Source organism: Pristis pectinata, chromosome 32, assembly GCF_009764475.1.
Source record: "Pristis pectinata isolate sPriPec2 chromosome 32, sPriPec2.1.pri, whole genome shotgun sequence".
NCBI classification, from domain to species: Eukaryota; Metazoa; Chordata; class Chondrichthyes; order Rhinopristiformes; family Pristidae; genus Pristis; species Pristis pectinata.
The window spans coordinates 19,428,065-19,441,525 of record NC_067436.1 but is presented as its reverse complement, the minus strand read 5'-3'; the positions used below and the strand labels follow the sequence as shown (position 1 = coordinate 19,441,525).

At 43.0% G+C, this 13,461-nt stretch overlaps 2 protein-coding genes across 14 annotated transcripts in view; one reads left to right on the top strand and one right to left on the bottom strand.

The window, feature by feature from the left end:
• The window catches only part of myo9aa (myosin IXAa), a 250,140-nt gene extending 245,052 nt beyond the window's left edge, over positions 1–5,088 (bottom strand). For 8 of the 10 annotated variants that reach the window (XM_052042433.1, XM_052042438.1, XM_052042439.1 and 5 more), the window contains exon 1: positions 4,565–4,725. The gene's annotated coding sequence lies outside the window, so the exon portion shown is untranslated. Of the gene's footprint in view, positions 1–4,564; positions 4,727–4,998 lie in introns of those variants that run through there. The other 2 variants (XM_052042434.1, XM_052042436.1) reach the window with 2 other exon arrangements.
• On the top strand, positions 4,805–9,223 carry senp8 (SUMO peptidase family member, NEDD8 specific). 4 transcript variants are annotated; one of them, XM_052042444.1, is made up of 2 exons: positions 4,805–4,969; positions 8,016–9,222. In XM_052042444.1, the coding sequence occupies exon 2, from the start codon at positions 8,023–8,025 to the stop codon at positions 8,656–8,658; it is 636 nt and encodes a 211-aa protein (XP_051898404.1). In that variant the 5' UTR covers positions 4,805–4,969; positions 8,016–8,022; the 3' UTR covers positions 8,659–9,222. The 4 variants fall into 4 exon arrangements, with proteins under 4 accessions (XP_051898404.1, XP_051898408.1, XP_051898405.1 ...); XM_052042448.1 differs by lacking the exon at positions 4,805–4,969 and adding an exon at positions 5,289–5,633 and having other exon boundaries at positions 8,016–9,223; XM_052042445.1 differs by lacking the exon at positions 4,805–4,969 and adding an exon at positions 5,289–5,637 and having other exon boundaries at positions 8,016–9,223.
• Positions 9,224–13,461: the final 4,238 nt, after the last annotated feature.

The following is a 13,461-nucleotide window of genomic DNA, read 5'->3' as shown; positions in this document are numbered from 1 at the left end:
ACATGTGAACTTTACACATCAATAATTAACTGCTTTATGATAACATCCATCAATTTTAAAGATCAAACAAATTGGAGTATCATTGAACAATTACTCTTTATGACAAAATTAAGTTGTGCTATATCACGAAATAAAAATAATTAAAGGATCTTTTAAAATATCAATGGTTGAATTAACTAATAATAATGTACATTACACTTCCAAACAAGTTCCTCAATCAAAATTTAGATAAACACCTGAACTTGATCAACAATTATGGAGGCTGGGGGGAGGGAGGAGAGGGAAGAGAAAGAAAATAATCTAATTAAATATATTATGGATATTTGTTGTATTTAGTTTGATGAAATAATTTTAAAACACAGGGATAGAAGTGGCTGGCTGGATGTCCTCTCACTCAGCTGCATAGCATAATGCCCTGTGTAGAAGTGTATCACAATGTAGTAGGATTCTAGATTTGTTGTTCATTCTACCCTCATTAATAGATTACAACCAAACCTGATAAGAGTTGGCCGGCTTCCCTAGTCACGAAATGAAAATATCATGTGGGGTTCCTAAACCTTTCTCCTCCTATAGTCTCTGCTGGAAAGCTTGCCAAAATTGAACTCAGCAACAAGTAATTGCCTTCTTGCAAGCCTAAAGATGTCTTTGACAAGTACAGAATTGCACTCAGCTATGATAACTATTGAAAGCTGAACAGTTTTACAGTATTTTGTGTTTAAGCTCACAAGAAATACTCACTTTGTCGAGATACCATATATTTGGATATCTGTAGAACAACACCACATGATGAATTACCAATGTGGCATCGAGTGTGTTGAAAAACAAAAATGGAAAATTAATTGACAATACTTCACGTGCATAATGATTCTTTGTAAAAAGATGAATCAAATCATTTCATCTACGATCTGTCTAAAGGGAGTTGTAATCAAATGTAATCATTATTAAGATCAGCACACTTATCAGAGCTCAGGGGCCATGCACAATGGCTGCCATAGTCAGTTTCTAAAAATCTTTTAGTATTTGGAAATAGAAACATCTATAATACATAGAAGAGCATAGCCAAGAATTCCAGAGGAATTATAGCTTCTCTGTTCAAAACATGAGTTAAAGGAGATTTGAATGAGTTGTAAAAAAATCATTTGAGGTTTCAACAGAGTAGATTAGAAGAGAAACTGTTCCCATTCATCAATGGGTTGAGAACCACACAACACACAACACACATTAAAGGCTGCTGACAGAAGAACCAAAAGAGACAAGAGGAAATATCTTCTTCGTGCAGTAAGTCGCTGTGAAACTGGTTAACTACATGACAAAAAATTGCAAGGCTACAAGAATTGAGAAATAAGACTAACTGGATTCTGACAAAATACAGCATGCGCCCAAGAGCCAAATGGCCAACTCCTCCTGGAAAACTATGATTTTTCATTGCCTTTAATGGAGTTACATGGCTAACACAAATATTGCCTTTAGCTTCTTTTCAAAAGCAACAAATTTTTAACATTATTTTTGAACATTCAATGAGAAAGTGAACACTTCAATTTATGCTGCAGCAATAATGATACAAAAATATTTGCATACATGCAGATGATTTAATCCATGATTAAATAAAGGGTCAACACTCAAAGTTTAAGCACAAATTACAATGGTCACTTTGACCTCCAATGAGAAATCAATTTGATGAATGGATCTACAATAAACAAGAAATCAACATCTTCCAGAAAGGAAGGGCAACTGGCTGCGGAAATAGTCAAAGAAAACAAATTTGAAGAAAGTGCAGAAAATCCTGAAATATCCTTTATCTTTTCCTCAGCTGATGCAAAAGAAGCTAATTTGGCATTTTTAATAAATACTTCCAGAAGATGAATCACAGATATACACTATTTTTAATTCGATAAGTTGAGCAAATTCATCCTGGACTTCATTAAGTATCTGGATTCAAAGCTCTCAATGATGCAAGAAATGTTCAAGTGATGCCACCCATTTATCTCAAGGGGTCACTAGCATTCAACAAAAAGATAAGAGATTCATGGTGCAAATATCCAGAAATGAACTTTAGTGATATACACCAGTTGTCTGAAGTCATGCAGCAAAAAAAAGCCTTCAATTTAGACACCAGCATTAAGGAGGGCAAGATTCAACTGGAGAAAAAAAAAGCTCAACACAAAAACTAAAACTGAAATAATAGTGCAACAAGTGAACAGACCTACCAGATTTTAAAAAACATGGAAAAACAGTTTATACACACTGAATTCACAACTGGAAAACAAGTCATTTAGCTCAACTGATACCACACACTGATATTAACAAGAGTCACCCACTGCTCTATTTACTTGGTTTATCTGATTGTACCAAAAGATCATTCTATTTCTTTCTTGTTCCTGTACACATGGAGCTTCTTCCCCTGAAATGCATCAGTTCTCCTCACCTCAAATGGCAATGTGGTTGAGGGTTGCACATTCAGTTTCTTACTGGATTTATTCATAACAATTGCCACTTACTTGTGGACTCTTCCATGGATTCATCTAACTTGTTTGATCAATTTTATAATCTTTTTGGCTCTGAACAGGTCATTTATTTTCTAAAGAAGAGTATCCCATCTTGTTAGATATTTCAGTCCCACTGAGCTAGCCAGAAATAAAACCTAATGCAATGACTCGGGTCTTCCCTATAAAGTACTTTGAATTTCTTACTGAAGATAATTGTATTGTGGATGCAGTAATCATATGTTAGTGATTTGAAAGATTAAATGTCTAACATTATCATTTGATTGGCTGGGCAGCGATCAGAAGTAGCTCTTATGTGTAGAAGCTACACATGAAATATTCTGTAATACAACATTAAGCACATCCTTATGTACACAGTTGACCTGATAAATGCCACCCAAGTAGAGGCATGGACGTTACGTTTCCCTTCATACCTTAATCGCAAGGCAGTACAGCTTACTTATTTGGATGAGAAAATTCAACAATTTCTGTTATAATCAATTCTAAAATTATAGTACAGTCCAGTACTCAGCCCATCAAGATAGTCACTTCATCTACCTCCACATCTGTCCTTGTTTCCATACATTTCACCCTTTCTTTGACTAATTTCCATTAATAAAACTTGGCTTCAACCTATGGCAGAAAATCCCATGTTTCAACCCCTGCCCAAATTTCTAATGCAGTTTTCCAATGACCAGTGGCAGCAAAAACCCATCACAGAAAATAATCAAATCATCCTCCCAACTTACATACAAAAGATTGAACATCAAGTTTCTCTTTCTAATTATACCTCATATTTCTCACAAGTTTGCCAAGCGGAGGGAAAAAAAAACACAACATACTTTTAGAATTAGTCGATATTTAGAGTTGTGACCCAAAACATGGAATATCCCTTTGCCTCCACAGGTGCTGCTTAACCTACCAAGTTCCTCCAACAGTTTGTCTTTTGCTCCAGGTTTCAGCACCAGTCTCGAGTTTCCATACTAAGATTTGCTGTGCAACTAAGATGCATACTCCATAGAAAACAAATTTATTGTCAGATGTTGACCATTGTTCAAGATGACAACATCTCAGAGATTCAAGCTGCACCTCTCCAAATGCCTAGTGACAGTTTCTCAGCTTTAATATCAGATAGCATTTTCTCATCAAATTTTAACGAAAAATTCTTGCTAAATGACAGCTTTAGTACGCCTCCTAATTACATCAACTTTCAACCTTAAAAAAACAAATTCCACGATCACATGAAAACACGTTCTACTGTAATGCTTCAAAGGCAACATCCTACAGAAATCCATGGTAAAATTGTAAAACATAAATTCCAATGTTATTAGATAGATCTTTAAAGGGTAACCATAGAACCACCTACGTGTACCTCCTTGACATATGTGCAACAGGGAGCCTCTAACCCTGCTAAAAGGCCACCATCACCCAAGATCGCCACCGCCACTGAGGCACAACTGCACCTAGTGTACCCTGGGGCACACAGCCAACCCCCAAAGTAGCCCGTTCCAACTGAAGTGAATTTTTCCACCTAGAGTAGCCCGTGTGGAATAGATTCCCGTGCGGCGGCCTGAGAGAATGTACCGGTGCGAGTGATGCTGGACCGGAGCTGGCACCGGGCAACGCGCTGCCACCGTGTGCGGGCACTCAAGTGTCAAGGTGCGAACGGGCAGTGGAGCAACACATGCACAGAGATTGCGCCTGGGAACGGGGTAAAAGCGCGTTGCAGCGAAATTCAGGCCGGAGGTTGAGGGGGGGGGTGGGGGGTCGGATCGGGGAGTGGGGGGGGGGGGCTGATGCGGCGGGCGCGCCGGCCGGTCCCAGGCTCGGGAGCGCGGGGAAGCCCGCCGGGGGTGGGGGGGGGGGGGTCACTCTGCGCCCGCGGGCAGCCCTGACGCGAGCGGAGTTGGTTGGCAGCGGGGGTCTGACAGGCCCGGCCCCCCTCACCGGCTGCCCGCCGCTCTCAGCACGGGTGGGGGGGGGGGGGTCTCTCCACGGGACCGGGCGCGCCTCCCCGTCCCTCACTCACTCATTCACCCACCCACCGACCCCGCCCCGCCACTCCCGGCGGCTACACCGACCCGCTCGTCTCCGCCCCCCCCGAGGCCGGTGCAGCCCGAGCCCCGCCGTCAGCGCCGCTCCCTCATCGTCGCCGCTCGCACCGCCGCCGCTCGCGCCACCCTCGGCTCTTCCGTTCGGCACGAGCCGGCGTCCCGCGCATGCGCCGAGCAGGCCCGGGTGGGGGGGGGGCGGGGGCGGGGAGCTGGCCGGGGAGACGGAGCAGACTGGCGCATGCGCCCCCGCTCCCGCCGCTCGGCAAACCGGTGACGCACCGCCACCTGGCGACGCCAAGGCAACGGCGGCGGTCGTCAAGCGAGCGCTCCCTCCCTCCGCCTTTACGGCAGCTGCGGTTCGCGCGCGGCGACATGAGGCGGCGATCTCCGCCTTAGCGGCGCCCGGAGGATCGGGTCGGTCTCGGCGGTGAGGTAACGGCACGAATTAACAGCCCACTAACTTCGGCCGACACTGTCACTGGTTTCCTGGACGGGTAACCCGTGCTGCGGGGGCGGGGGAGCCGACGGTCGGGTTGTCAATCGGACTCGGCAGGCGGGGCCAGCTGGCCGCGGGGCGGGGCTTAGCGTCCCTGGACGCTGTCAATCACAGCGGTGGGCGGAGTCATTGTCTCCCGGAGGCTGGGCTGCGCTGGTCAGGGAACGATCAAACCAGCCGGAGGGACCCGGTTTACTGTTGTTAGTTACCGCTCGGAGGCGACGCTGTGGTGGCGATTATTGCAGGAGGTGGGGCTTCACTGCTGTCAGTCACGCTGCTGGACATGCGGCGTTACTGACGTCACTCACTACAGTGGGTGGGGCCACCGTTGTCAATCAGCGGCGCGCCTTGCCCAGTCACGTACGAAGAGGGCGGGGTTTACCCGCTGTCGCCGACCTGTCCATCATGTCGTAGAAGGCGGGGCTCTGTCACTCGCTGGACCCCAGGAGGAAGCGTGGCTGTGAATACTTGGTCTTGACAGACGCACCATCAGGATGGGACTTGTTTCCAGCTGTTAGTAATAGACCTGTCACCTGCTCTGGTACCCCTACAGGAAAGGAAGGTTAAGGGAAGATTGAATTGCTGTTCAAAGACATGCTGGTTGGTAGGTTAATTGCCTCTATAAGTTGCCCCTAGTGTGTAGGTAAGTGGTAGTACCTATGGGGAGGGTGTCGATGGGAATGGGGTGGGATTAAAATAGGTTAGGGTAAGATTATGGTAAATATAGGCGCTTACTCGTTGATATGGACTTGTTAGGGCCTGTTTCTACACAGGATCTCTCCATGCCTCTCTGGCAGAAATAAGACTCGCATGATGAAAGCAGATTCAGTTGTAATTTTCAATTAAGTCGATAAAATTGAAAAAGGAAAAGTAGTCACAATTTATAATGGAGAATAGGGAAATTGAAGAAGAATTAAATAGATACTTTGTGTCTGTCTTCAAGAAGACAAAAATATTCCTAGAATTACTGGAGAAGCAAATAAGGAAGTTTAAAAAAATCAGTATTAACAGAAAAAAATGAGGCAGGTTAATGAGCCTAAAAACTGATAAATCCCTCAGACTGTTAATTCACATCCCAGCATTTAGGTGGAGGTGGCTATAGATGTAATGGATGATCTGCTTATTATCTTCCAAAATTCTGCAGGTTAGAGGCCAGCATATGTGACCCCAAAATTTAGGAAAAGACGGAGAGAGAGAAAAACAGGGAACCATCAACACGTTAGCTTCACGAGTTGCAGGAATATACTTTAAGAATGTGTCGTAGTAGGCGTAGAAAGGAATAATGTAATTGAGAAGAGTCAACATCGATTTATGAAGGGAAATCATGTTTACAAATCTGTTGGAGTTTTTTCGGTATTCTCTAAAGGGCCCAGGATGTTGCTTGAGATAGAGCATTTCAACTGAATGGACTTGGTTTGTTTTACTCAGAATGGTGAAGGTTGAGAGGTGACCTGATTAAGGTATACAAGATAATCAGGGATAGATATTCAGTAGATAGGGGGAAACTTTCCCCTGAACAGAGATATCTGTAACCAGAAGGAATAGGTTTAGGTTAAGGGGTAGGAGGTTTAAGTTAAGGGGTAGGAGGTTTAGAGAGGATTTGAGAAAGATTTTTTTTCACGCAGAGCCTCTTTGAAATCTGGAATACACTGCCTGAGAAGATGGGGGAGAAGGCCAAGTTTGGGGAAAATGGGATTGGTGCAGATAGATATTTGATGGCCGACACAGACACAGTAAGTCCAAGGGTCTGTTTCTGTGCTATTTGATGAGAGGTAATGAGTGGATAGGGTGTATTTGGATTCTCAGGTGTTTGATTACAGACAGTTGCTGAACAAGTTTAAAGCACATGGAATTGTAGGTAACACACCAAGTGTTGGAGGAACTCAGCAGGTCAGGCAGCATCTATGGAGAGAAATGGATAGTTGACGTTTCAGGTCGAGACCATCTTCATCTTCATGTGGTCCAGATGAAAGGTCTCGACCTTAAATGTGGACTGTCCATTTCCTTCCATAGATGCAGCCTGACGTGCTGAGTTTCTCCAGCACTTTGTGTGCTGCTCCAGATTCCAGCATCTGCAATCTCTTCTGTTTGTAATTGTGGGTAATATAGTTGTTTGGAGCAAGTGTGAGTTACCAGATAGAAAACAAAGAATAGGGAAAAAACAAGTTTGTCTGGGTTTGGCAGGCTGGTTGGGTACCACAGGAATCGATAAGGGCCCCGACTTGTCACAATCTATATCTACTGTTTGGCCAAGGGTAACATTCCGAGTTTGCTTGATGATAAGAAGTTAAGTGAGAATTTGAGTGTGGGAATGAGGATACAAAGAGGCTTCAAAGGGACCTAGGCAGGCTAAGTGAGTGGGCAACAACACAGCAGTTGGAGTACAACGTGAAAAATTTGTGGTTATCCACTTCAAGAGAAAGAAACAGAAATACTGAGTCTGTTTGAAATGTTGAAATACAGTATATATATATAATTTGCTCTGAACAGCAGAATCCACGTCAAAGGAACTTATCATCAAATCACAAGCTCTTTGATCAGATTACAATAATTTCTGACATGCATACATAACAAAGATGTTTAAGCTTTGGAGATGACATATTGAAAAGGCAGGAAGATGATCACAGATCAAAGGCCTGGAAACATTTGAATCTTCACACCCTTGGTAGGAATCAAGCCAGGGATAATCTGAAAGTTGTTTGTAAAAGAATAGCTGGCTAGAATATGAAATAAAACGCAACACAAGGAAAATGACACTGAGTAAGTGAATGGATCCACTGAGAGCAATGAAGTCATTAAAGAACTGACTGAATGTTGCAATGGGACAACATTAGAGTCTTTCCGGATAGATGAACAAAGATGACTGAACGGCTTTCCTTGCATTTAATGATGATGTTATCTTGTGTAATCTGTCAACCATCTTTGACATGAAATTAGAAGTCAATGTGGTAAAGATTGTAATTGTGCCTTTTTGCTTTGCAGGAACAGCATGAATTCAGTGATCCTGAGCTACCATGATAGCTTAATACGGCACTCAGATTTTCTCCTCCTCAACCCACCCAACTGGCTCAATGACCATATCATAGGGTTTGCCTTTGAGTACTTTGCCACTGAGCAGTACAAGGAGTTACTGGGCAATGTGTGCTTCATCAGCCCTGAAGTTACTCAGTTTATCAAGTGCACAACCAGTCAGGAGGAGCTAGCCATCTTCCTGGAACCGCTAGCCCTGAACCAGAAGAGCTTAGTCTTCTTGGCAGTCAATGACAATTCTGTGCAGGCAGCTGGGGGTTCTCACTGGAGCCTGCTCCTCTACAGTAGGGACAAGAACTGTTTCAGTCACTATGATTCCTGCAGCAGTATGAACGAAAGCCATGCCCGTCAGATAGCCAGGAAACTGCAACACTTCTTGGGAACCAAATCCAAAGTGCCTTTCTTAGAAGAGTTGGCACCAGTCCAGAAAAACAGCTATGATTGTGGGATGTATGTAATATGCAACGCAGAAGCCCTCTGCGAGCAATATCTCAGGAGGGACCAGAGGCCACTACTGATGGTTGTCACCCCATCTTACATCACGCAGAAGAGAACCAACTGGAAGAAGCTGATCGAGCAGATGGCAAAGGAATAATTAGTTCTTGCACAAACATTTGCTTTGATTTGTGGATGACTCAGCTATATTTTTGTTGACGGAGGAATTATCTTTGCAGAGTTGCAGAATGTTTATAGTCAGTATAAAAGGCTGTGTGGACTTTGTATGTCATGAAAATTGTCCCTTGTAAGAACGCAAGGCAATCTTGTTCCCTCACATCACCCACTCTCTGCAAAGTAAGCTTTCTGCTGGTTGTCTTCTTTGTAATGTTAAGGTAATGTTGCAGTGTGGTGACACATAACTGCTCTGTGATGTATTCTGACCTTGCACAAAACCACTTGACCAAAAACTGCATCACTTTTGGTCCACGGGGAAAGAAGTAATTGAATTGATAGCAACATGTCACTACTGTCTATGTTAAACATCTATCCTGTTATTTGACAGCATGTTAGGGTGCTTCACCACCCTGCATTCACCTGTAGCTGAATTATGCACAAATGAAGTTAATCTGATATTTTCTTGATGTTTCTTTTTGTTTTATCTTGAATCTTCAAACTTTGTGTGACTCAATGTAACAGTAGAAACTGATTTAACAAAGGGCTTGCAACACCTTTGTTTTTGAGATGGTATCTTCAAGAATCACCTCCTGCTTTTAATTCGTTCTTTCCTCGAGCTTTCCATCCCCCAGACAGCCAACAATCCACAGGCTTTCAAAACGTCAATCTTGGTATCATAGATGTTTTCTTTTTTAAGCTTAACTTCCCTCTCTCTCTCAATGTTGATTCTTCCTATTTTTCAGTCACAGCAGGATTGGTTAATTATGATTGAGTTTCCATTTTAACAATTTGTTGCATTGGGGTGGCAATGTTGGAGTTGAGAACATCATATTCACAAAGTACATTTTAAGCCAGTTTCCTGTTATTGGACGGTATGTTTTGTGCTGTGTTTCATTACATTCACAGTCACTGAGTTGCATCCATGTTCTAATGGACTCTCTTGAATTGTCACAATTATACTTTGGAATCTGTGAAACTGTGTCACAGAGTCTTAAGAGTCTGACAGCAGAAAATCAGGCCCTTCAGACCCCCCACCTCCATGCCAATCATGAAGTATCCATCTATATCAATCCCATTTACTAGCACTTGGCCAGTATGCCTTGACAATTTAAGTGTACTTCTATATACTTTTTTAATTGATGTGAGTGTCTGCCTCCACCACTGTACAGGCAGATTCCAACCACACTTTGGGTGAAAAAGTTCTTCCTTGGATCCTCACTAAACCTCTGCCCTCTAGTTGCAGATATTGTTCTATGGGAAATGTTTCCTTCATGTACACTACCAATGCCGCTCATAATTTTTTGTACCTTTATCTGGTTCCTCCCTCAGCCTCCTCTGCTCCGAGGAAAACAAACACAGTCTCTCCTCATCACTGAAACGCTCCATCCCAGGCAACATCTAGTGACTCTTCTCTGCATCTTCTCCACTGAAATCATGTCCTTTCTACTACACGCAGAACTCCACATCATTTCCCTTTTCCAATCTTCCTCCCCCTTGCCTGAAGTTATTACCTCTTGTAATATTTGAAGATATTTGTTACCTTGATTTTACGTGAATCCGGACATTAAGACTTGAAGTTGGAGAGCAACACACCAGAACCCGATGGAGTTTATCACCCATTTGCAATGAAAAGGGCCAGTTCACAGTCATGAACAGGAGCCCTGGCTGACCACATCCTCTCCACTGAAGCTAACGATAATGTGCCTTATGCTGGCTTAGATCAGCTCATTCAGCACAGAGAGAGAATTGCACCAGAGAATTTATGTACTAATTGACTGAGCTTTTCAAGGTGCAGTTGCCAACAGACAATTAAACAGGCACTTAACCTGACCTGTTTCAAAGGAATAGTGCTCCTTTGGGAGGAACCATCTGTCTGTTTTGAAGCTGCAGCTATATTCAGTAACTAAATCTTGCTGATATGATGAGTGCAAGTTGAAGACATTGGTTGGAAACCTCACATTGATAATAGATATGTTCAGAGTCAATGGAGCTGATTCTGTGGTGAGGTGCACACAAAACTTAAGGTTAGAGTAGGGGAGTTCATATGATGTTTCAAAAATTTCATCAAATTATGAAGCAAGTGCCAAGTGAACATGCTACTGAAATGCAAAATAAAATTATATTCTAGTTTAATCAGTAAATTAATAGTTCAAGATTCAGGTTCCCCTCAAGAGACTTGAGCCCAAAGTCTAGGCTAATGGTTGAGTGAAATACTAAAGGAGAGGTACTTTGCTGGAAATGCCCTCTTCCAGTCCTCAGCTAAAATCAATAATTCCATGCAACTGTTCAAGGATGTTTCATTCAAACATCACCACCGAAAGCAGATTGGTCAATCATCTCACATTGATTCTGAGACTTTGTTGTTCATTTATATACTTAGCCTATTTAGATGTTGATGGCAAATTTAATACAAGTTTGTTCAGTGTCCAGATAATTTTATGATAGCTTAAGAAACAAGAGCCAGACACCAACCCCTTCAAGATCCCAAATGCCCACATACAAATTGGAGATCCCACGTCCCAGATACTCTAATTAATTCCTTACTGAGTCACATATGTAGTCACATTGTTTACATGGACTTCAGCAAGGCCTTTGACAAGATCTGTCATGGTAGGCTAGTCTGGAAGGTTAGATCACGTGGGATCCAGGGTGAACTGGTCAACTGGATACAAAATTGGCTTGGTGGAAAGAGACAGAGGGTGGTAGTGGAGGGTTGTTATTTAGATTGGAGACCTGTGACCAGTGGTGTGCCACAGAGATCAGTGCTGGGTTCACTGTTGTTTGTCATCTATGTTAATGATTTGGCTGACAATGTTGTTCACATGGTTAAGGTTTGCAGATGACACCAAAATTGGCAGTGGTGTGGATAGTGAAGAAGGTTATTGAAGATTACAACAGGATCTGAATGAACTGGGGAAGTGGTCCAAAGGGATGGAAGATGGAATTTAACTCGTCTAAGTGTGGTGTCGCATTTTAGTAAGGTAAACCAGGGCAGGACTTGCACACTTAGTGGCAGGGCCCTGGAGAGTGTTGTAGAACAGAGAGACCTAGGGACACAGGTACATAGTTCCCTGAAAGTGGCAACACAGGTAGACAGGTTGGTGAAGATGGCGTTTGGCATACTTCCCTCCAACGGTCAAGACACTGAGTAAAGATGTTGGAATATCATGTTGCAACTGTACAAGTCACTGGTGAGACCACACTTGGAATATTGTGCTCAGTTCTGGTCACCAAGCAATAAGAAGGATGTCATCAAGCTGGAAAGGGCACAGAAAAGACCCACGAGGATGTTACAGGACTGGAAGGCTTGAGTTATGAGGAGGCTGGATAGGCTGGGACTTCTCTCCCCCACCAAACAGAGGGCTGAGGGATTACCTGATAAAGGAACATAAAATCATGAGGAACATAGATAAGGTGGATGGTCACAGTCTTTTTCCCAGGGTAGGGAGTCTAAAACTAGAGGGCATAGATTTAACGTGGGAGGGGAAAGATTTAAAAGGGACCTGAGGGGAAACCTTTTCACACGAGCTGCCAGAGGAAGCTGTAGAGGCGGGTACAATTACAATGTTTAAAAGACATTTAGACAGGTACATGGATAGAAAAGGTTTGTAGGGCTATGGGCCAAATGCAGGCAAATGGTAGAGGCTTGGATAGAGATCTTGGTCAGCATGGAGTTGGGCCAAAGGGCCTGTTTCCATGCTCGATGACTCTATTTAATTCTGAAATCCAAGGATGGAGTTTAAGTATCAGCCTTTCGTCTGGAACATTTTATTAAAAATCTGAAAATTCAAATAAGCTGTACATTTGTAATGTGCTTATACTCATATGAGTGATTGGACATACTTCTAATCTCTTGTTGAATTTATATGCCATTTCCTCTGAAGTTTCTGCCTCTTGTGCCACTGACACTGGTCGTCCTCAGTTACCTCGGTCTGGGATTCCTTTAAACAATGCAGGTTACAGAAGCGTTTAACCTTATAATTAAATAGGGTGGAAAGAGAATTATTTCCAGTCCAAAAGAAAGGGAAAATGTACCCTTCCATTGTGGACATTCAGGACATCCCAAGAGGCTTTTGTGGCTTTTGAAGAGTAGTCGTCATTGTACGTAGGAAGCGCAGCAGCCAATTTGAGCACAGCAAGCTCCTACAAACAGCAATGTAATAATGACCAATTAATCTTTTTTTTCAGTCATGTTGATAAATTCTGGCCAGGACACTTGGGAGAGCTCTACTGCTCAGCATTACAAGTGACATAGGATCTTTTGCATCCATTTGAAAGGGCAGAGAGGGCTTTAGATTACATCTCATCTGTAAGATAGCACCTCCAACAATGCAGCACACCCTCAATTCTGCACTGGAACATTGGCCGTGATCTCTTGACTGAAGAAGGACTTGAAAACAAAGAGGCCAGATATTACTAACTGAGCCACAGCTGACATTTTAATGGCTCCTGCCTTTAGAATGAGGAGTCTTTGCTGCACAATTAAATAGAAGAAATCCACATCCCAACAGACACATTCCCATTCACCTATATCCTATGCTTGCTGATCAACATTGGATCCAAGGTAAGTAGTGCCTTGATTTTAAAATTCTCATCCTTGTTTATAAATAAACATAGCCCAGCATGAAACTGAAAACCCTCAGAATCTGTGTTGCTCCAATTCTCGCCTCTTTAATTGCTCCTCATGTTTAGTTGCTCCACCTTTGGTGACGATACCTTAGCTGCCAATGCTCTAAGCTCTGGAATTCCTTCCTAAACTTCTCCACCTTTCACTGTTCCTTTAAAT

Coding starts and splice junctions, on each gene's coding strand:
- senp8 (XM_052042448.1), top strand. CDS start 8,023: ATGAATTCAGTGATCCTGAGCTACCATGATAGCTTAATACGGCACTCA.